The following is a 23,937-nucleotide window of genomic DNA, read 5'->3' on the forward strand; positions in this document are numbered from 1 at the left end:
ATTCCACTGTGGCGACCCCTGATAATCAGAGACTAAGCAGAAGAAAAATGAATAAATGATCATAAAGTAACAACAGTGATTCATTTATTCAATCGTTTTCCTACAGGTAATCCATGATTATCAATGGTCACTACAGTGGAATGAATCGCCAACTGCCAACATATGTTTTACGCAGCAAATGCTCTTCCAGCTGCAACCCAGTACTGGGAAACACCCATACACACTTTCACATTCACACACACTGACACACTACAGCCAATTTAGTTAATCTAATTCACCTAGCACCGGAAACTCAAAGTCCACACAGAAATGCCAACAGGCCCAGCCGGGATTTGAACCAGCAACATTCCTGCTGTGAGGTGACAGTGCTAACCACCGAGTCGAGAGGGGTCTAATGCAGTGCAATCTGGGCTGCATCCAATGCTTTTTAATGGGCTCACCTAACCCTACCTACACTACACAGTGATGTCACTCAGTCCATTTGAGTGCATTGAGTCTGACATTGCATTGCTGAGTGATGCACTCTGTTTGCATCATAAAGGCTGCATCCAGATACTATTGACTGAAGCACCATGCCACCCCACAACAGTGATTCCTCAGATAAAGAGAACAAAAATTTAGTTTATAATTAGACTGGGTTAACAGATCATTTCGATTCAACAACATCATTTTCTGTCCCATGAAACAGCATAATAAGCATGTCTGAGAGACTTAATCTGTGTAATGGAAATACTTCACACTCAAATGGCAAATGACTTCTCCCAAAACAAACAGGGTTTTGATGCTAATATGTTGTTAAAACAGAGAAATATGACCAGTGTTTGAGGATTTTTATACTGCATGAAAAAATATATTTTTTTGGAGCGTTTTTGAAAAGTTTTGCTTTACAATAATTTTACAACAATCTAAAAAAATGACTGTATGACAGTAGGCAATTAAATGCTTGTGTATTAGTACATGTGTATTATTTTTAGTGTAATGTAAAGTGTATTTATATAGCGCATTTATCGTGTATGGCCATACACCCAAAGCGCTTCACAATCATGAGGGGGGGGGGGGGGGGTCTCTCCACACCACCACCAGTGTGTAGCATCCACTTGGATGACGCGACGGCAGCCACAGGACAACGGCGCCAGTGCGCTCACCACACACTAGCTATTGGTGGAGAGACAGTGATACAGCCAATTCGGTGGATGGGGATGATTGGGAGGCCACGATCGTAAGGACGGATTGAGGTACTTTAGCCAGGACACCAGGATTACACCCCTGCTCTTTACGAGAAGTGCCATGGGATTTTTAATGACCACAGAGTCAGGACCTCGGTTTAATGTCTCATCCGAAAGACGGTGGTGTAATGAATCACAAATCTTACAGTTCGGAAAACATATATATATATATATATATATATATATATATATATATATATATATATATATTTTTTTTTTAGTCACGTATTGGACTATTTTTCAGATCAGCCCAAAAGGGGAGGAGACCAATGTAATTTGCTTTCCATTTATTACAAAAACAGCACTGTAAGATGCATTTGGTTTTAATAACAGAACTGAGAACCTGTAATTTTAATAAAAATAAAATCAAGAAATACCCAGCTGAAAAAAGGGAATTATGAAATATTCAGTACTGTGAAAAAATAACTGTTACTACTACTTTTGCTGAATGTAGAAATCTAGCATTATAATTTGTGCACAATTTTAGTTTCATTATAAATAAACGATTCAGTTATTCACTCTTAAACCTTCATGTTTCATGCTTTCATTGAGTCATTTTTGAAGAATTATTCAGTGGCATATTTTTGATGGCTGGTTGTCACCACCTATTGGTTAAATATTGTAATTGCTGCCTACAACTTTCATTTTTGAAATGCAAGAAGAGGATTTTAATCTTTACCATAAACATCAGTAATTACATCTAAACTATAAACTGTTATCCCAGTACTTCTGTGCTATTTGACTGTTTATAAACTAAACACTGAACTCTTTTTTTTTGTTTTTGCACTTTTTCCTAACACATATTTGACTACAGCGATTCGAAAGATTAATAAACATGCAAATCACCATCATTTATAATTTGTCATATGATTGTTGAAATCCCACACTTTTAATCACTTTTAATCATGCAGCTTACATTGAATGCATTAATGCAGGCTAAAGAAGTAATGACAGAAAACACCTATAATAACCTAAGAATCCCACCACATCCTGAATAACCTACAAAAGTTTCCATATTTTACAGAAAAACCTAAATGCTATGTGTGATTTGAATGGCGCGCTCTCTCTGCGATCGTTACACATTAGTAGTAAAAAACAAAAAGTTTTGATTCATGGGTGAAGTATGTTCTTAATAAACCATGATCCGTTACACCCCTATTTTTATGACAAAGTGTTCAAGCAACGAAGATATTCGTTCACACGGTCAGATATAGAATCATACATTTCTATTATTCTTATCAATGCACAAACAATTTTAATTTATTACGTTTACAGTAAATCACATATGGCATAAATACACATAATCGGCCATTTCTTCCAGCGCTGTTGTTTTGACTGTCAAGCTTTCATGCTAATAGACTGAACATGTAAAATGGATGGAGATAATGTGACTGTTATCACAAATGAAGTTTTTTATAGTTTACATAGATGATGATAACTATTTTCAGGCTCCAAAAAAATCCCTGTTTTTATTTTACTTAAACTAAAAGATTACCTTCAATGGTAACATTTAAATTACAGAAAATGAAATCTTTTTAATAATCAAGTGATACAGTAAACAGGCATGCAGGGGGCCTTTTGTATGAGATCACATGCTTTTTGGTTGCTTTCTAATTCCCAAATGGAACGCTTCTAAATCCTGTGTTTTAATTACAATCAGTTGTGCTTTGGCACCCATTCACGAAAGGGTTTTAACTAGTTTTAGTGAAACCACATTTCAGGAACGTACTGACCACCGCTAATCCTTGTGTGCATGTGTGTGTTTTAAAACAAAGCCTGCAAGTGGACCTTTAATCACTTGGCACTAGAATATGTTGACCCTTACCAACTCAAGTTTCCAAAAAATATAGTTCCTTACTGTTTCATAAAGACACCATGATCATTTAATTCATGATTTCTGTTTAAAACCATTATAAGGTGCTTGTAGCACATTTTCCTTCTATTCAAAACAGTTGACTCTTTCCTATGCATGCTGGACATATGTCAAAGATCATTAGGAGAACAGTCATGTAAAATCAATAAGAAAACTGAGGAAAAACAGATGTGCAGCTTGTAAAAAGTATGTGTTAAACAATTGGATAAAAGCATTGACCAAAGCATCCATGAATAATAAATATTAATAAATAATGCATCTAACGCATTTTTATTGGCATTTCTAGGAAAATCGTATGAATTTAGGACATCATATCAGCACATGTCATGAACTGTAGAGACAAGCGAAACTAACAACCATTGTTTTTTCCACAGCAAGAACAGAATGTTCCACTGAATCTAAAAAAAGAGAAGTTGTGAATCTGCTGAACTGTTCATTTAACAACAACTAAGAAGAAATGACGGCTACAAAAACTAGTCTGGTGGGATTAAAAGGACAGCACACCCAAAACACAATTCTGTCATCATTTACTCATCCTTCACTTGTTTGAATCCTCTGAGTTTCTTTCTTCTGTTAAACATACGTAAAAGAAGATATTTTGAAAAGTGTTAATCTGAAACCACTGCACTGACATCCATGTTTTTGTCTTTTTTTTTACAAATGGAAATCTGTTGAGCTTTTTTCTAAATATCTTATTTTGTGTACAGTGAAAAAAAGTAACTAATAAAGGTTTGTAACCACATGATGGTTTGTAAATAGTGAGAAATGTTTCATTTTTGGATAAAAACCTTTTAATATCTTTAAAGACACAAATACAATTAAAACCAGATTGCCACATTATTACATTAATGTCAAAGCTTGCATTTAATCTTCATGACAGAAAAAAAATCAACTAATGCTGTATTACATCACAGAGCTTTGGTCAGAAAATGTGTTTAGGTAAATTAATATTTAAAAATAACCTCAGACAGGCATGCTACTTTTATAATAATTATTATACTATTATACTATTATTGTAGTGTAATAAGGCAGTGGTTCCCAAAGTGTGTGTGTGTGTGTTGAATTATATTCAATTAATATTGAATATAATTGTAATATTCAATATTAATATTGTCAGTTGCAGCAGATAGATTTTACAGCACCATGGTAAATTCTGGTGCTGTAAATTCTGACACATAATATGTGTAATATTAATAATAATAAATAATAATAATAAAAAATAAAAATAAATATTTTTTATATATATATATATATATATATATATATATATATATATATATATATATATATATATATATATATATATATATATATATAAAACAACAACAATAATAATAATAACTATTATTATTATTATTATTATTATTATTATTATTATTATTATTATTATTATTAGTTGTCAAGTAGTAGTAGCTTATGAATAAAGAGTGACTTAGGGACCAGTTGTTAAAGTTAAATATTTTAGAAACACTTATCATACGTATTTCTGATTTCATGTAGCCTGTAGTACTACAGTGAGATTGGTGTTTTTAAAACATTGATTTATTGGGCGATTCCTTAAACCATGCCTGATTAGCCTAGTCAACATTTGTATCAAAACATATTCAAAGTTGTGAAATTATTGAACACCACTCATTCTTCTCTTATAGGAGAATTTTTATCCACTTTAAATGCTGACTACTGTATTTGTTTATTTAAGTACAGGCGTTCCCCGTAGGCTAATCTACATGAACAAACGCAGTTCTACTCTCATTATTTTACAGGTAGGGTGGGCTTTGCGTGCCGTTCAAACGCCCCTGTGGCAAACAGTGAGTCACGCCAAGACTCGCTTCAGCGCCGGTTTCCTGGCGGTACGTCACGGATCCTCATATTTATTCAGCGGGGAGGCAGTGGCATCGGCTAAACTGGCTGCTTCTGGTTTCAAGACAGATAAATACAAAGAGAGACTCTCCGAATAGGCTATACAAAGAACAGAGAGGATCGTTCAACGGTTTACGCTGAAGACGATAAAGTCAGGTAAAGACCTAACACTGAACGGATGGTGTGTGTGTTTTATCACTGTAGTTTATTCTATGATTTATGTTGTTAAAGGGGAACGGTAATTCCAAATTGTAAACAACTCGCAGGACTGATTCGTGTTTTTATATCGGACAGGTTTGTTCCTCTCAGTCGTGTTTCTCATCATTCTTTGCTAAAACACAGGGCAGTGTCTGTCAGTTATCATTCAGCTGCTTCTTACAATGCACTGTTACATTGAGAAATAGTCTGTTTATTTACGCGTTTGCCTATTTTAGTAAGGTAGCCTACCTCGAAGGGTGATGGCTGATATCGTTAAAAAATAAAATGTAAACAAATTAGGTTACTGTCACACGTTGACGTTTCTTATCACCGGAGTCCAGTCGGCCGTGACAGTAGCCGAGGCAGTTACGTGGCAGCGCTGGTTCCTCTGGACGCACTTTTTGCTGAGGCAAACTTCTCGTCTCAACTCGGATGACCCAGTGTTTGGACTTTCATCTTCACACAACCACTATTTACCATATAAGAATTTTTAAAAGACTATATAAACAATAATAGGCTAATATCCACACAACATAATATGTTGTATTGGATAAATATCACAAGGAAAGCAATCCATCTGCCGGCTTTATGAAGGTTATCTTCTTCCAAAGAGACAGTTCCTGCTCTGTTTTAGTTCCCTGTGAGTCTCAAGTGCGGGTATGTTGAACTATTCAGCTTTGCTTTAATAAGCAGGGCCCATTCTGATAAGGGGATAAGTGGAAAACAACACAGTGCTTTGTCTTACAGTGTGTGTGTGAGCGGTGGAGGAGCAGGCATTATAGAGGCTGTAGGCAGTGATTTCTAGGTCATGTAGAGTGTGTGCATCCCCCAAAGCCCACCCATAATCTGTTATGAGTGAGGAGACGGGACATGTGGTGTGGTTATTATCTTACTACAAGGAGTTAACCCAAGTCTGCCATGGCTGGAGGTGAAATAAGTTCCGGAGGGGGAAAAAATCATAAAGCTGAATTAATGTTACTTCAGTGTTTCATGGAAAGAAAAGAAGAAGAAGAAAAGACACAGTGATGTAAAAGTGCTGCTTTGAGGTTGCTCAAAAAGAGAGGATTTCGAAATACATCAGCTATTTTTTATATTAAGCAACCCAACTGAAACAGTTTTATTTTTGACCATAGTAAATAAAGTCTAAATCATCAGAAAAAAGAAGAATCTGCACTATATGAAAAGTTTAGATGCAAAAACCTCTAAATGCCGTCTGAAATTTTCCTGTAAAATGAGCATTTTTTTAAAAATCAGGCTTCTGTGTATATATTTAGTAATATCACTTTTATGGCAAAGAATAAGTCCTTTTCCTGGTCTCTAAAGTGAAATATCTCAACATAAACAAAGGAGGCTGAAATTTTTTTTTCATTTTTAAAGGAAATTTTAGATGGTACTATATATAAGTGCCATCTGAAAATTTTTATATATATATATGAGCAATTTCAGCGTTATGAATGTAACATTTGCAGTAAAAACTCAAAACATAAAATCACATAGAAAGTATACGATATAGCATTATTCTGAAGCAACTGTTTATATTTCCCTAAACAACTGATCACAAAGTTATGAGATCAGAAAAAAATCAATCTGTAAACATTTTTCATATTTTAAATAAGAAAAATAAACATGCAATATGGATGTGACAGAAAAGTCTGTGAGTTTGCAGTATTCAATATATTTTGTAGAAATTCTGTGAATTAAACTGCACAACCCAAAAGAAACAATGCTAATCAAAAGGATGAGAGCCGGCTCTTTGTAGAAGAAACATTATTGATTTTATTTTATTTGACATTTTTGCATTTATGAGGGAAAACCTTGGTTATAGATGTGACAGATCTAAAATTGGCACTTGTGTGACTTTGGTAAATCAAATATAATAGTTTAAAAACACCTACAGAGACATTTTTGAGTGTTTCTAAAGTACTGGAAAATACTTGCCTACACAAAAAAAATGTAGAAACAGTTTCTCTATTTTGGTGAAAACCTCATTTTTTATGGCAATGTTGACATTAGCGTGGAGTTGCTCATATACAGACAAGAATCATAAGACATGAATAGGTCATAACAAGACATTTTTAAAAGCATTTAGCATTTATATGCTAAGCAATTCTCCATTTGTCTGTCTATATAGCACTGACTCCAGCCCAGAAGAGCATCAGTACCCTTCACTGTCCAAATTTCTTGTTGATGCTAAGGGACTTAAAATCAGGTCATCTAATATAGGATCAGTGGACTGGAAGGATGGAAACCATGCCTTTATTTATTTATTTCTCTTACATCATGGCCTCATCCTAGCTTTATAAGATGTGACCTTCTGCTTCTGCCTTGAAACCAGACATACCACAAGGCAAGGGCTTTCTCATGCATGCAGTGTTTCATACACAAACCCTCTCAACCACGTCCATTGTGTTGAAAAAAAAAAAGAGGTCAACTTTGTAGTTAAAGTTTTATTTGGTACAGCTGTTTCTAATGCCTTCAGCAACTTCTGATGTGCTCTACAAGTCTAGAATGCCTTGTTTTTTGTTAATCAAATTGCATGAGATTAGAATGGGTTAAGTTGGGTACCTGCAGTTACACTGTAGGCACTCAAGGTATACAGTGGTTCAGAAAAATCAAGCTTTTAAAACCGTCAAAAATGTCTGCTATACTGTTCCCAAATTATGTGTACAATTTTTTTTATTTAGTTTTTTTAGTTTTTAAGGAAAACATTTTCCCAGAACAGATGCCCAAAGATTTTGTTTTAATTGTAAAAAAACATCTGCTTTAGAAACTAATGAAGTAAAGCAGAAGTCAATGTTTTATTTGAATTATTTAGCTTGACATGTTTACTGCTCCAAAATATCTTTTAATGTTTCTCAAAATAAAATAATGTGTTAAAAAGGGGAAAAAGATTTTGTTTTTACCCAGACATTTAAAAGAATATATTTTAGAGCAGTAATCACAATAATGCAAAACTGTGATATTTTTATCCAAGGTTTTTACACAGTCAGAGTCTTATAGCGGCCCATGCTTATTACACTGAGGTCATCCGAGCCCTTCCATTTCAGGACTCCCATCAAAGATCTTCTCACCTATGTTATTCTCTGATAGGAGATTTTAATCGCAAGTCATTGATAAATGCCTCACCACTTCTCTCAAATGTCTCAGCAAATGTCTCATTGACCTATAAATATATTTAATGACATCACACTGTCACGTTTTCTAAATGGCCCCATTCACAATGCAAATGAGGCTTTTCTCATACTGGAACTGCTTCAGAAGCAGCTTTCTCTGCTAAAGTCATAGCAGTTTATTAAAATGCCTGCGGTCAGCTGCTCCTTACAGCATTATCTTTTCCAGAGTTTGGGAAAAAATGGTCTTCACCCTGTTATTCTGACTGGTTGTTTTTATAGCTGCAGACTACCCATTGAGAGAATTCCAGCTTCACTGCGTGTACGTGTCTAAATCTCAGAGCAAAAAAATATTATTTGTTTAGATAGATCCTTGTTACATTCACATTACTTCGCATGTTTTAGCCAGTATGGGGTTTCTTGATTTTCCCTGACACTGCTTGTTTTTGCAGGTGGATCAATTGTAATCTTTGGAAAATGTTGCAACATTAACAAACTATCTCTGTTGTTGTTGTTGAGGTCACATCCAGAATTCTCAAGAAGGAAACATCACATAGTATCACACATAATGCAGCTATCAATTGTAATCTTTACAAAATGGTGCAATGTTAACAGAAATACTTCTTAATTTTCTTTTATTTTTTTTACTTGAGTTAAGATCACATCCAGAATTCTTAAGAAGCAAACATCATATAGTATGATACATCTATCATGCAAGTTTCTTCCTGTGCTTATAAGTGCTCTGACTGCCATTGTGCGTCAGAGAAGCTGCAGGCAGCCCTTCGTGCCTTCGCCACGGTCTGATTACAAACTGTGTTAATGAATTTGGCCTGTGCAAACTCCCAACAGGAGGTTACTGTGATGTGCACTGAGAGCATAGTAGCCACAACCTCATTCATTCCAATCATATTCATTCACAGTTGTCCATCACTTCCTCAATGCACGTGAGTGGTTATGCCTACTGGGTGCATTAAAGTGTGGAGAGATAAGGAGTGTGTGTGGCTGTGTATGATTTTTTACAAAGAAGAGTATCTTTGTATGACTGGAACTACAATAGATTCTTCTATTTAACAGGAGAAATTGCTATAAAAGTTATGTTTAGTCCTCCATAACAACATCCTGTACCCACAATAATATTTTGTTAAGATTTTTCCCCATTCAGGTCTGTGATAGCTTCTCTTATGAGGTCTGTCCAACATCAGGTGCATCTTTTCCATTTGGCTGTCACACATAATCTGCTGTGTTTATGTGGAAAGCTTGCCTGAAAAGCCTGAATGGAAATCCAGGCTCATTCATTTCCTTGTGGCTATCGCAGTGTAATTATTTTCACAGCCACACACAGACTTTTTCCATTCACTAGTGTAATAGACTCTGTTCAATGACATTTTACATTCTTTTGTGTTTTATTACGAGTGCGTTATCCTGTATGGCACTGTGTCCTCAGAATGGTAATGGCTTAAAATAAGAATCAAATATACCTTTCACAAGTCTTTTTGCTTCATATTCACCCTTGTTCAGCCCTGCGGTGGTGATATAATCACTCTCAACTCACACACAAGAGGTTGGAGATAAGACTCCTTATTTTGGGAGTGGTGTTATTTAAGGTTGTGCTCTGAAAAGAGTCAGTGTTGTAGTCGGTTTTCAGAACCACATGAGTAAAAATGTAAAGTTCTGTATCTTTTCCTGCATTATTTCCTCTTCTTTCTGTGAATAGTCTCTATTTTTTGTCTTGCTAGAGGGCTTAGTATTGTAATGATTTCTCCTTGTTTCACCCTCTCTAGATTCCCTAGAAGAAGAGCTCGGACGGCATGCAAAGTTGTGAAATATCTTCAGACAGCACTGATGATCCTCTTAGTAGTGCCTTACACGGACATCGACAACCGCGAATAGTAGTGATTGGTGCGGGCTTGGCCGGCCTTGCTGCTACCAAAACCCTCTTGGAGAACGGCTTCACCAATGTTACGGTGCTAGAAGCCTCAGACCGTATTGGAGGCAGAGTGCAAAGCATTCAGCACGGTGAGACAACAGCTTCCTTTTTACTTTTAGAATGTTAGTTGAATCTAATGGTCCGTTTCTACTTACTGGTACAGTAGGGTATGGGTTGGTATGGGTAACCTTTATCAGGCTTGCATTTCCTCTGCCAAAAGGGTACAGATGGATACCAAACTTCTCACAAAACAGATGATTTATACACATAAATACTTGTGTATGAACACATACATATGCTTACAGTCATCAATATGTTACCAATTACAGAAAAACTACACAAAGCATACATTTAGTCCTTATTTAGGTTAAATAACAACTCTTAACTTATAGCCCACAGTCCGTGCAAACCTCTCTTCACCAGCACATATAACCTCTGTCAGAAGGTAATTCTGTCATTCCGAGTTTGTGATAGTCCAAAAGGCGATGATAATAGTTAAACATGGCAGTTTGTTAACGGTTTAGGTTAAGAATCATTTGCTTCATTGTTTTTTCAAGCTTCTCCTTGTTTTTTTTTACTGCTTCACTCTCACGTTTGTCTGTTTCTGAAAGGATCGGGTGTCAGAAGCACTTCAATAATCATGTGCACATGATTATCATCAGCTCAAGAACTTATTTCTAATATAGGTGCGCATGCAAGTGATCGCAAGCTCTCTGGAGCTTTCGTAAAACAAAAACAGGACAAGGCAGATTTAGGTTTGTTTGAGCTCAGGTCAAAACTGGTTCATTATTAAATGTATATATTAATACAATGTAATGTGTTGGCTGTGTATTTAAAAATGGTGGTTCCTTTTGGTTTTATTCTTTAGCTTGTGTATGCAGTAGTGACGATTCTCTGTAAACCAATAGCGTTCAGCTGTGTGTCTAACTCCGCCTTTTGGTACCCTTTTGTTGTGCTAGGTACCCTTTGCAAAACGTACCCAAAAAGTGGTATGGTACGGTTCCCTTTTAGGTACCTTTTGACAGTGGAAATGACCCTTAAAGCGTACCAAACTGAACCGTACCGTACCACTCAGTATAAATGGGCCATAAACTCATACTTACCCTGAAACTGACTTCTCACTCTCATACTGTTCTAGTCTCCTGAGACTTTCGTTCATCTTTGGAATACACATTTAGATATTTTAGATTTAATCAGAGAGCTCTCTCTTCCTCCACAGACAGCAATGGTCTAGTGATTCAAAGCCCAGAAAAGGAACCAGAAACATTGCCAAAATATTAAGTGTCACTTCAGTGGTTCAACTGTAATCATACAAAGCCCCAAAATAGTTTTGTGTGCCAAATAAAGTATGATGTATTGTCATAAAAGTGAGCAGTGCAACACACAAGCATTGCATTTTGATCATAGTAAATGTTCACTCTTATGCTATAACGAAGACACTGGTGAACAAATAGTTTTTACAAATGTTTGTTTGTTTTTTTGCACAAAAAAGTGTTCTTTAAGCTTCTTTTGATTACAAATGACGTGACATGCATTGTTTTATGGACTTTGAACATTTCAGGCCCGTTGCCATCTTTGATCAATATTGGATCTGTTGGATTACATCTAAATTATCTTATTTGTTTTCCAAAGATTTAATTTTGGGATTAACTAACTATATAACTTCATCCTAACTTTTTTAGATTCAATCTGCTTCTTTTCAATGTTCCCTTCCTTCCTATCTCTACAGGTAAAACCACTTTGGAACTTGGAGCAACCTGGATCCATGGGGCAAATGGGAACCCCGTCTACCACCTGGCTGAGGACAATGGACTGCTGGAGCACACCACAGAGGAGGAAAGGAGTGTGGGCCGCATCAGCCTCTACGCCAAAAATGGTGTGGCCCACTACCAGACCAATAATGGCAAGCGAATCCCGAAGGATCTGGTGGAAGAGTTCAGTGACCTGTACAATGAGGTGATAGACGAGAGCTGCATGGCATGTTTTATAAAATATGTACATATGATAAGTCTAGGACCTCCTCAGGATGCAAAGCATTTCCAAAATGTGATGTGGTCACTTAAGTATTAGGCCGGCTCTATATTTGGTTCATTGACATTATAAGCAGAGTTTAAAGTCGGAGGATGCAGGGTTCAACGTTAATGATTTTTTATACGGGTCCGATCGGGCCATTGCTTAAGATTTTTACTTGCCCTTTCAAAATTTTCACTAGCCCCACCAAAAAAACTAAAAAGTTAATAGCTATTTCTTAGCCACATATTTTAAATAGTGGCAAAATTATGCCTGTAGAATTTAAACATTTTAAATATGTTAATAAATGTATAATGAGCAAAATTCAAGATTCAAGATTTTTTCAAATGAAAGAGCAGTATGAAAAATGTGCTGGTGTTTTAATGCAATTCTAAATAACTTTTTATAAAAATGGCTTGCCAAACTGACAACTGTTTTTTTGTTGTTCTTTTTTTCAGTTTCTTAATTTTGTACCCATGTAATGGTCTGCTTCTAAGCCTTTAGAAACGTTTTCTTTTAGCCTCATTGTTTAAATTTGCCACCATGTTGCCATCTTTTCACTGTACTGGTTGTCACCAGGTTACAAAAAAAAACAAACAAAAAAAACATTCTCATCGTTACTGGCCGATAGGGGCCAGTAACAATCCTGTCTACTGTCCCGAGTGTCTTTCACGCTGGCCCCGGGCCACCGGGCAGTCCTTATTGTTGAGCCCTGGGATGGGCTTTGTTCATAAATGGCAAAGCTTTAGAGAATCTCAACATTATGAAACCTAATATATAGTAGTCAACATTCAAAGTGAATCAGAAATGGTTTTCAAAATTGTCCTTGGACAGGAATGGGTGTTGTTCAATAGTTTTAAGACAACTTTGGTGAAAGGTGATGATCCACTTCAAATGTTGACTACTGCATTGTAACTGCTCCTACCTGTTTTTTTTTCTCCAATGAACACACCCTCAGGAATTGTTTTTTTTTTTTGTTAGAGAAAGTGATTCAAGCTCAAGGCTGCCAGAGTAAAGTTCATATGTTTAGTTGTTGATTTCTTTTCTTGAGCTGTATCTCTCAGAGTGAACTTATCGACCTCTCTATCTCTCCAACAATCTTTTGCTAGATCCCTGTGTGTTGTAAGAGGCTATTTATTTTATAATTTTGCATTCAACAATGTATTGTCAGGCACTGTATCATACAATAAATATTTGGCAAGTTAAACTATCAGGTTTTTAACAACATGAGGGTGAGTAAATTGACACTGTTAATTTTAGGTTGAACTATCCCATTAAATAATTCATAATTTAGACAAGGGTATAAAAAAAAAAAAAAAATGTAGACAAAAAATTCAGTCCCTGCTGAGTTTAGCTCTAATCCAAACCAAACAAAACTGAACAACTAATCGATGTTAAATAGTCCAGTATTTGAGGGAACAGCAATTTGTAGCGTTCAGAAGTGCACTCAATCAATCCCATAATCCACTGCAATAACGAGTGTACAACCCATGTACACTAAACAGCAAGAAAATACCCCTAATGCACTCCAAAGTCTTATGGAAATCAAGGTCCTGACTCTATGGTCATTAAAAATCCAATGGCACTTCTTTTAAAGAGTAGGGGTGTAACCCCGGTGTCCTGGCCAGAATCCCTCTATCGGTCCTTACAATCATGGGCTCCCAATCATCCCCATCCACCGAATTGGCTCTATCACTGTCTCTTCACTCCACCAATAGCTGGTGTGTGGTGAGCACACTGGCGGCGTTTTCCTGTGGTTGCCTTCGCATCATCCAAGTCTATGCTGCACACTGGTGGTGGTGTGGACAGACCCCCTCATGATTGTGAAGCGCTTTGGGTGTATGGTCATACACACTAAATGCGCTGTATAAATACACATTACATTACATTAACTAATTCATGTGGACAAATGTAGGGAGTAGTGAATGAGGGGGTGATTTTGGATACGGTAAAGGTCTTCAGGATTTAGGCAGGTATTTTTTCAGGGTTGGAGTTAAACTTTGCAGAACAGCTGCTCTCCAAGGTCAAGGTTCTCCACCCCTGATTTAGACCATACTGTGTTTCGACCACAGTGACTAATACAATAAAACACTTGTAGTGGAAAGGACGGATGATCTGATGTCTCTTAGGTCTCTCTCTTTTTTTAAATTTTGTTTAACAACCTCTTCTGTGCAGGTGTATGAGCTGACTCAGGAGTTCTTCCAGAATGGAAAGCCTGTGGGAGCTGAGAGTCAAAACAGTGTGGGGATCTTCACACGAGACGTGGTGCGCAAGAAAATCATGCTTGATCCTTATGATTCAGAAAGCATCAGGAAGCTCAAGTTATCTATGCTACAACAGTACCTCAAGGTGAGCTGGGCTCTATGGTCTATATTTTCCCATGTTTTGCTAACCCATAGTTTCATGGTAACATACCCATTGTTCCTCCTATAGACTCTCCAGACATACCTCTCTAGACCTTATTTTGAAATATAAGGTGTGGTATCATGTTTGACATCTTAACAGGCCCCAACAGGAAGTAGCAGAGTTACTGTCGTAAGCACATTTACTGCAACTCTATGACAACAATAAATGCATTGCGTGTCTCTTCAGCTTTTGTAATACAGTAGTGATGTCAGGCTTACTGCACTCTTCCCATTCTGTCACAACAGCAAGGTTCTCTTTGTGAAATTCAAAACCATAGACTTCTGAGAAGAGGTGTGGATTCCAACCAAACCACATTTTTATTCTTTTCTCACACAGCCTAGAGTTGCAAAGGGCTTGCATTTACAATTCATTAAATAATTAAACTTTTTTTATACTGAAACTGTTTAGTCAAACTATTCATTGAGACTCGGGTAGTAATGAAAGCTATTGAAGTAAAAGTGTTAAATGTCACCATTGAATGTCAATCTGTAATGCTAGAGGTTATGGGAGGAAGGGGCCAGGACCAGAAAAAGCACTCAGTTGGCTTTATGCCTGCTAGACTATGTCTGCCTGTGTTTGTTTACAGCAGTGTACTTCAGAACAGTAACCTTAGAGTGAACGTGGTGTTTAGCAGAGCCCATGCGTTCACTGTGACAGGATGAAACCAACAGTTAATGAACCAAAGCAAGGCCATACAAGTGCCAAGAAGTAGTCTTACAGTAGGGTAAGATTAGCAATGTGTGTCTTCTTGTGTGCCTCAGGTGGAGAGCTGTGAAAGCAGTTCCCCCAACATGGATGAAGTGTCTCTAAGTGAGTTTGGCGAGTGGACTGAGATTCCTGGCGCTCATCATGTCATTCCCACTGGTTTCATTAAAGTTGTTGAGATCCTGGCTCAGGACATCCCGAGTTGTGTCCTCCACCTTAGCAAGCCTGTCCGCCGCGTCCACTGGAACTGCAGCTCCCAGGATGCAGAAGAATTTGGAGACCAGGTTGACCATAACCAGGACCAACGGCCCAGCCCTTCTCCGGTCTGTGTGGAGTGCGAAGACGGCGAGCGTCTGCTGGCGGACCATGTGATCTTAACTGCCTCTCTTGGGGTCCTGAAGAAAGCTCACAAGACTCTCTTCTCCCCAGGCCTTCCACAAGACAAGGCACAGGCCATCCAGAAACTGGGCATTAGCACCACTGACAAGATCTTTCTGGAGTTTGCAGAGCCCTTCTGGAGCCCAGAATGCAACAGCATTCAGTTTGTGTGGGAGGACGAGGCACAACTGGAGAGCCAGGCATATCCAGAAGAGCTGTGGTACCGAAAGATCTGCAGCTTTGATGTGCTGTATCCGCCCGAGCGCTATGGCCACATGCTGAGTGGATGGATCTGCGGAGAAGAGGCCCTGCGCATGGAAAGGTGTGACGACGAGACTGTGGCGGAGATATGCACCGAACTACTGCGCCAGTTCACAGGTCAGCGCATTCACTGCAATTAGACAAGTAATTATATTCAGTGTAATTATACACATTATGCAAGATTCTTATCATTTGGGTGAAATTCTTTTTAACTAGTCTTCAATTAGGATGTGAGGAAACAAGATAATTACCCCTTTAGTGTTTTAATAGCATGTTTTGGGTTGCTTCACTTTCACACCACTGCTAAGGTCCTGTTTACTTTTGGTATTAAGTTGAACTGTGGTTAAGGGGAAAGGTGGATGGGAGAGGGATCCCCATATACACTTAAATGTGCTGTATGTAAGTTTTTGACTCTTCTAAAGCATAAAAAACAATATGTTTGCAGATATTTAAGAAACATGCTAAGTGAACGTTCGTGTTTATCTGAAAAACAAGTCAGATATTCTGCTTTGAAAATGTATTTTCCATGCCGGAACATGTCTTTGTTTTGGTCTTTTTAATCTTCCCAATGCCAGTTTAGCCAACTATATTTCAGCTCCCCTGGTTGCCTTGGTAAAAAAACAGCATATTTCATTCATTCATACAGAAAGGCTCTGAAAGCATGCATCCGTGCCTGAAATGCGACCTCTGAAATGCCTGAAATGCGACAGTAGCAGACTCCAAAATGAGACACAGATTCCGAGTTCCATATGAGGTTATTAATTAGCAAATAATATAAATATTACAAACGTAAACATTAGGTGAGGAGGTTACATTGTAACCCCGTGTCCTAACTAGCTTTGAGACGAGATACGCAGTGATAAGCAATTTGGCTGTTTGCACCAGACGAAACATGACCGAAATTTAAATACAGCCATTCAGAAGCACAGAACATGCACTCACTCATGAAATGATAAGGTTTATAATCTATTTTATACATATGAACCCTCGTTAACATTATGAAATGTAGATGCTGAAGCACTCATGTGTTTAGTTCTAAAGTTTAATTTCAAACGGTTTATTTAATTTTCAAGATCTGAGGTGAACTCAGGTGATCTGCTGCTGCTGGCAATAAATGTCACGTAAAATGGCATTCAATCTCAAATTAGTAGCCTTTAACGCTGAATAAAGCACATAAGGTGTACCTGTCATAATTTTGTGTGATTCAGCTGCAAGAAATAGAAGCCGTTTCTAATATAATCAATGGTGGTGTTGGTTAGGACAAAAACTCCTTTTAATATGGAAAATATTTCTTATGTTGGGTGCCGTTGCTTTTATTTAAAACACTGTTTAAATCACTTGCTTCCGTCCTCAGTCTGGCAACCTGCGCTTGCCTTTGTTTTGATCCAGGAGTGCAATACCTAGTTCAACCACTGGGTGTCAAATTTACATACTGTACCTTTAATGTCTTAATCCTTTTTCAACTACTTCCCTGAGTGTCTACGGATGGATGTTAAAGTATTTTTTTAATCTTTTAAACCTAGAACTGTGCATTTTTTTAAATTAATTGTTACATAATGAATTTAGCTCTTTTAATACCCTCTCCAACTACATAATACCTGTTCTAAATGTAACAGTCAAGGTAGATTATTTCCAGCTTCTTCATATCATGCTTTTAAGTTAGATTCCTCCATGACATGAAAGAAGGCATACCTGTTAAATCAAGACAGAAGAACAAGGGTTAAACAAGGGCTCAAAGGTTTTCAGGGTTGTATGAAAGATTGTACTGTAAACATCTCTGCTTTCTGTTCTGGTGTAACTCTTTCGTGACTGAATGCTTAACCAGATATAAGGGTCAGTGCACACATTCTCTGTAGATGATGTCAACAGGCTGCCATGCCCCTTAAGTAGGTCAGTCTGTTTTAATCCAGATTCACGGCACGTTCCTCTCCCATCTGCCCCAGTCCTATGTAATTAGTGTGCTGAAATTGGATTTAGTCACGCCTCATGACTGATAATTGATAGGTCTCCTAATTTGTTTTCATTGTGACTGTAAACCTAAGGGTTTGTTTACTCGTGTTTTGACCACATTTACAGTGCGTGTAAATAGGGTTTTGGGTAATACCACCAACCTCATATAGTTTGTACTACAGTGTGCATCCAGTAAAAATAACTATTCATTCATTCATTAGTTTACGTAGTTTAGATGTTTATATTAACATGTTCATGTTTCTAACAGGGAACCAGAATATTCCGAAGCCAAGGCGGATCCTGCGCTCGTCATGGGGCAGTAATCCGTATATCCGGGGTTCTTACTCCTTCACTAGAGTGGGCTCAAGCGGCAGAGATGTGGAGAAGCTTGCTGAGCCCCTGCCTTACATTAAAAACACCAAGGCTCCAGTGAGTTTACATTTACACTCAGTTGTACAGAAAATACAGCACATTTTGCTCAATGTTTGTTAACTTAGGTTGAATATAATAATTTATGAAATGTCTTTATGAAAAAAGTATTGTTCCTCTGTGTTAAATGGGTAAAATATGAATTGGATTTTTATTTTCCATTAACTTAGGCCAACAGGTGTCCATTTAAGGAATAAGTTTGTTTCTGATTATTTCAATTAAAGTCTTTTTAATTATTTTAAGAACCACTTAAGCCTCACAGAACAAAGGCCCCCACACATGAGTTTTATGCTGATTTAACTGACAATCCAAGGAAATTATATTTTAATGCCAACTAATTTCGGTTTCAATGTCCCAGACTAACTGGTAGTGCAAGATCAAATCTTACTCCTCCCAGGCAGCGCAAAGAAACATCAGAATCACTCTACAAAGAAACATTTTTGATATTTAGGAGGTTTAAGTCAGGATAATAAAGCCAATACCCAGAAGCAAATTGCTGTTCAGGCCCATTGGATAGCGAAGTTGGAGGAATTTAGATTTTAAACTGTCTGAATATAGTCTGTCAAAAACAAGCTGAACATTTGTATGGACAAACAGAAACACTAGGGAGAAACACCTCAGTTTTGATGGTACTTAGTACAGTAAGTGTAGAAAGTAGCTGTTTAAAAGTGTAGCCAAAAAAATAAGTAACTGCTGTATGATTACGAGTATTTTATAGGGCATCATCTTTTGTAAGCTGTTTGAACAGAACTGTGTGTTGGTATAGTGTGTCCACAGTCATATTGGAGTGATATAAACACAATAAGTCTCCTTTTCAAAACTTTCTGACATTAAAATAGGATGCAAATTCTTACCATTTTGAGGCCGACCACTGTTTCCCCACCCACCGATTTGATTGACATCTGCGTATAAACATGTATTTGTAGTAACACGTATAATCATATCAACAATACAGGATGTGCGCAAAGCAACAGGGATTAAAAGATCTGTTCAGCGCTCTGAGATCATCAATCATCATCAAATGTGATCAAGAATGAGTTTTACAAGTTTCAAAACAAGTTTTTTTTTTGTTTTTTTTTACAAGTTTTTCAGTTTTTAAAACAGTGCATGTATCACCACAGCCGCATGTCAGTATAATTATCAAAGAAGCTTCAATCCTGGTTTGTGGACGCTAAATCAGGTTTATTTTGTACATTAACATAACAGAAATCTATACAGAGGTGGATATTAACGTGTATCCTGTCACATTTGTGTGCGAAAACAGTGCAAAGTTAAATGCGCACACTGTGTGTGTGTGTGTGTGTGTGTGTGTGTGTGTGTGTGTGTGTGTGTGTGTGTGTGTGTGTGTGTGTGTGTGTGTGTGTGTGTGTGTGTGTGAACTTTGTAACGACATTGTGTGTCACTCATGTCGACTTATAATTCTGTGACTCATTAACTCCACAACAAATACATTAAATAATCATTGGGAAAGTTCTCACTGTAGCATTTCCCACAAACATTACGTGACATCTGCTTCATGTCTGTCACTGTGCTGTTTATCTGAAGCAGCCGAGCCTGAGATTGAGGCACACTCTGACAGGCAGGTCGGGAACGGTGGGTGGGAAGAACCAGCATTAAAGGCACAGACTACAAAAACCACTACAAATTGTTCAAAGCAGAAAATTCCAATATTCTAAAAGGTATAATAAATTGTTGAGCATTTTGAGCTAAAACTTTACAGACACATTCTGGAGAAACAAAAGACTTAAAAAAAGAGGTAAAATGGGTGCCTTTAAAAATAGTTTAGTTTAATGGCAAGTACTTGACTATTGGAATCTGATTGTGTTAACATTTAGCTCTATAAATATATTAAATGTTATTACTGACATTAATTATGTAACATTACCCAGGTAACTGTACTCTCAGTAGACCAATAATACTTTAAAATGGGTTTTATCCTCTTGTATAGCATGTTACATGCAGTATCACATCATATTTTCATCCGTTACATAAAGTGTGGCCTAAAAATCATTCACAGTACTTACAATAGCCCATGATAACAATACTGTGCATACGCAGAGTTTAGATGCAAAAACCTCTAAATGCTGTTTGACATTTTCTTCTAAAGTAATTTTTTTGTGTGTAGGCTCTTTTCTTTTATATAATGAATAAGTTCTTTCCATTGCCTTTAAAGTGAAATAATTAAACATAAACATAGGAGGCTGAAGAAAATGCTCAATTTAGAAGAATATTTCAGATGGTATTTAAAGGTTTTTGCATCTGAACTCTTCATATTTATTATCATAAGATATTGTATTATTGAACACCGGCTAAAACAGTAGTAAGAAGCTGTTAAATATAGTGATCAGTTGCAATCTGCTATGTAATCTGCAAGCATGTAGGCTTGATAATCAGTGTGATTATCCCAGTTTAATAATCAGTCAGGATTTGAAAACTCCAAAACAACGAAAGCCCAGCTTTACATTGCCCTTTCACCTTTTGGATTTTGTTTAGATGTCCCTGGACTGCTCTACGGTCAGCCTAACTCAATCTGCTTGCATGGTAGTTTTTAAAAATGTGTCATGTTGACCTGTGCAGCGCCGAGACTGAAATTTGAGTCAGACGAGAAGCTTGGGTTGTACATTTGCCAAATAAACACACACATACACGCACACAAACATCATCTGGCCAATTAGGGGTCTGAAAGGAACAGTCTGACCTCAACGCTGCACACACACACACACACACACACACACACAAAACCTACGAAATCTTTTTTTTTTTTTTTTTTTTTACCGCAGAAAGGTTGAGATCTGTGCTAAAAATATCCAACCAGGCCCCAGGCAGCATGTAGTAGAACATATGTTTGGTCAAGCTAACATTTTGTCCTCCTTTTCTTTCTTCTGTCCAAAGCCTCTTCAGGTGTTGTTTGCTGGGGAGGCCACCCATAGAAAATACTATTCCACTACCCACGGTGCTTTGTTGTCAGGACAGAGGGAGGCCAACCGTTTGATGGAGCTGTACCAGTACTCCTGTGCAGAAACCACAAAGCCTAACATTTAAAACAAACAAATTGCAACAAAAACAAGAACCACTTACTAGTGACAAAAAACAATTGTGTTACGTGCTTTCTGTATTTCAGATGATTAAATTATGTATGAAAACCTAGTAGGGGCATTAAACTAATAACAATAAATCCTCTTTATACTGTATTTAGATTAGCGCTCTGTAGATTTTATTTGAGATGTACTGTACAAGGCTGCCATGTGCCGCTATCTCTGGTCCTTATTTGTTCTGATTATTTTTAATCCTTGTCAATATGTTTCTATAATTTAACCATTTTTGTAAGTGCCTTCTGTATTTAATGTCATGTCTTTAAAAAAGATTAAACAACAAAAAAAGCGATATGAATAAAATGTACATTAATGTGAATTAGACAGACTTTGCTTCCTTTTTAATTAGATTTCTGTTCGTCATTAAATGTAACTTAACATTATTCTGAGATCTAGGCCATCTTTTTTTATTTAGTGCTATATATGTGCAATTTTTTTTTTGTAAAATTATACAGTCCATACTGCTTTACTATAGCATTTTGGATGTGAAATCGTACTCATTAAGTTACTCGTGCATACTACGTAGTGTAGCATCTCTTTTTCATTTGAAAACAATGAAAATTACAAAGAAAGTACAGAAAAAAAGACCTCATCCTGCTTGCTAACGGAGTCATTATTTACAAAAACTTATCTTTAAGCCTTTAAGATTTAAGAGTTAAGTTTAAGACTTTTTAAGACATTTTTAATACAATTATGAATAACATTTTTGACCAATAAAGGGCTAAAGGCTAAGGAATTTTTCAAATGGCCCAGACGGAAAAGATTTTTATTTGCCCTATCAAAACAAATTATAATTTAATAATATAATGATAATAATGTGTAATAACAAGCAAGCTGTACTTCCATACACTTTTTTCCAACTTAAACTTTATTGAAAATAATTTAAAAAAATAAATGTTTTAAAAGTTTTAAAAACTATAATAAACTAAACCTATGCACAGCAATCTGCATCTGTGCAGATGGTCGGTGTCCTCAGATTTAAATACATGGAGAACTTTCAAACAAATGTTACTGTACGGAAAATAATTAAACCATTATGATAAATAGAGTTACAAATGACCTTTTTAAGTAAAAAGTTTTAAGTTTTATTGAGGTGATTTTTGGTGATTGTATGGGCTTTGGCCAGATTTGAAAGCAAAACGCGAACAATGGAAAATTAAGACCTGTTTAAACAAGATTTAAAATCAATATTTCAGTAAATTTAAGACTTTTTAAGACCCCGAAGAAACCCTGAAATATTACAGATGCTGTAATATATTTAAGCATCTAAGAAAACTCACTGATGAATTTACAAAATCACCTATTGACTGCCATCTGTTGGTCAAAAAGAAAATTACAATCTGTACGATTTAATCATTGATTTCAGCTTTCGTCTATTACTGCTGTCTAAAACTACCAAATATATCTTTCGCATGATTTTTTAGCTGAACATGTAGACCTTGCTCATTCAAACAGCCCAAAATGTAAAAAAAAGTATATATATATATATATATATATATATATATATATATATATATATATATATATATATATATATATATATATATATATATATATATGTATATATAAATTCATTCATTCATTTTCTTGTCGGCCTATTCCCTATATTAATCCGGGGTCGCCACAGCGGAATGAACCGCATATATATATATATATATATATATATATATATATATATATATATATATATATATATATATATAGATTCAGGGGTGTCAAAATCGGTTCCTGGAGGGCTGCAGCCCTGCACAGTTTAGTTCCAACCCTGCTCCAACACACTTAAGCTGCGGTCACACTAGAGTTTGTGTGTGCAAAATTCTGTCAAACGGCGTTATGAAAAGGGGCGGGATTAAACAAGATGACTAGACATTAAAAAGCGAGTGATTGCTCCATGTTTTAAATTTCTGTCCAGAGAGGTCATGTTTTGATCCTCGATTGGTCTCACGCAGTCAAGTGGTGCGATTTCACAGGTCAGAGTTCACCAAGCTTGAACTTTGCACCGCAGCAACCTACAAAACTTGACGCATGACCCTGCGTTTCCGGTCTGACGAATTTGCGTGCGTATGAATGGAAGTCTATAGGAGGAAAAGCCCAGCGTGACCGCAGCTTTACCTGTAGGTTTCAAACAAGCCAGGACTCAATTAGTTTGATCATGTGTGTTTAATTAGGGTTGGAACTAAACTGTGCAGGGTGGCGCAATGGGTAGCACGATTGCCTCACAGCAACAACTTTGCCAACTGACCTAATTCGAGCCACGGCTGGGTCAGTTGGCATTTCTGTGTGGAGTTTGCATGTTCTCCCCATGCTCGCTTAGTTTTTTCCTCCGGGTGCTCCGGTTTTTCCCCACAGTCCAAAGACATGCATTATAGGGGAGTTGAATAAGCTAAATTGGCTGTAATGTATGTGTGTAAATGCAAAAGTATATGGGTGTTTCCCAGTGTTGGGTTGCAGCTGGAAGGGCATCCACTGTGTAAAACATATGCTGGATAAGTTGTTGGTTCATTCTGCTGTG

At 36.8% G+C, this 23,937-nt stretch overlaps 1 protein-coding gene across 6 annotated transcripts in view; it reads left to right on the top strand.

Annotated features, from left to right (window-relative positions):
• The window catches only part of smox (spermine oxidase), a 101,843-nt gene extending 80,099 nt beyond the window's left edge, over nt 1-21,744 (top strand). For 4 of the 6 annotated variants that reach the window (XM_087235300.1, XM_087235299.1, XM_087235301.1 and 1 more), the window contains 6 exons: nt 10,049-10,283; nt 11,924-12,150; nt 14,380-14,553; nt 15,372-16,071; nt 18,173-18,333; nt 21,226-21,744. In XM_087235300.1, the coding sequence (XP_087091426.1) occupies nt 10,076-10,283; nt 11,924-12,150; nt 14,380-14,553; nt 15,372-16,071; nt 18,173-18,333; nt 21,226-21,375 (1,620 nt within the window). In that variant the 5' untranslated portion in view covers nt 10,049-10,075 and the 3' untranslated portion in view covers nt 21,376-21,744. 6 annotated transcript variants of the gene reach the window in all.
• The last annotated feature ends 2,193 nt before the right edge of the window (nt 21,745-23,937 follow it).

This window comes from Danio rerio, chromosome 1, assembly GCF_052040795.2.
Source record: "Danio rerio strain M-AB ecotype USA chromosome 1, GRCz13ab, whole genome shotgun sequence".
In the NCBI taxonomy this organism is placed as follows: Eukaryota; Metazoa; Chordata; class Actinopteri; order Cypriniformes; family Danionidae; genus Danio; species Danio rerio.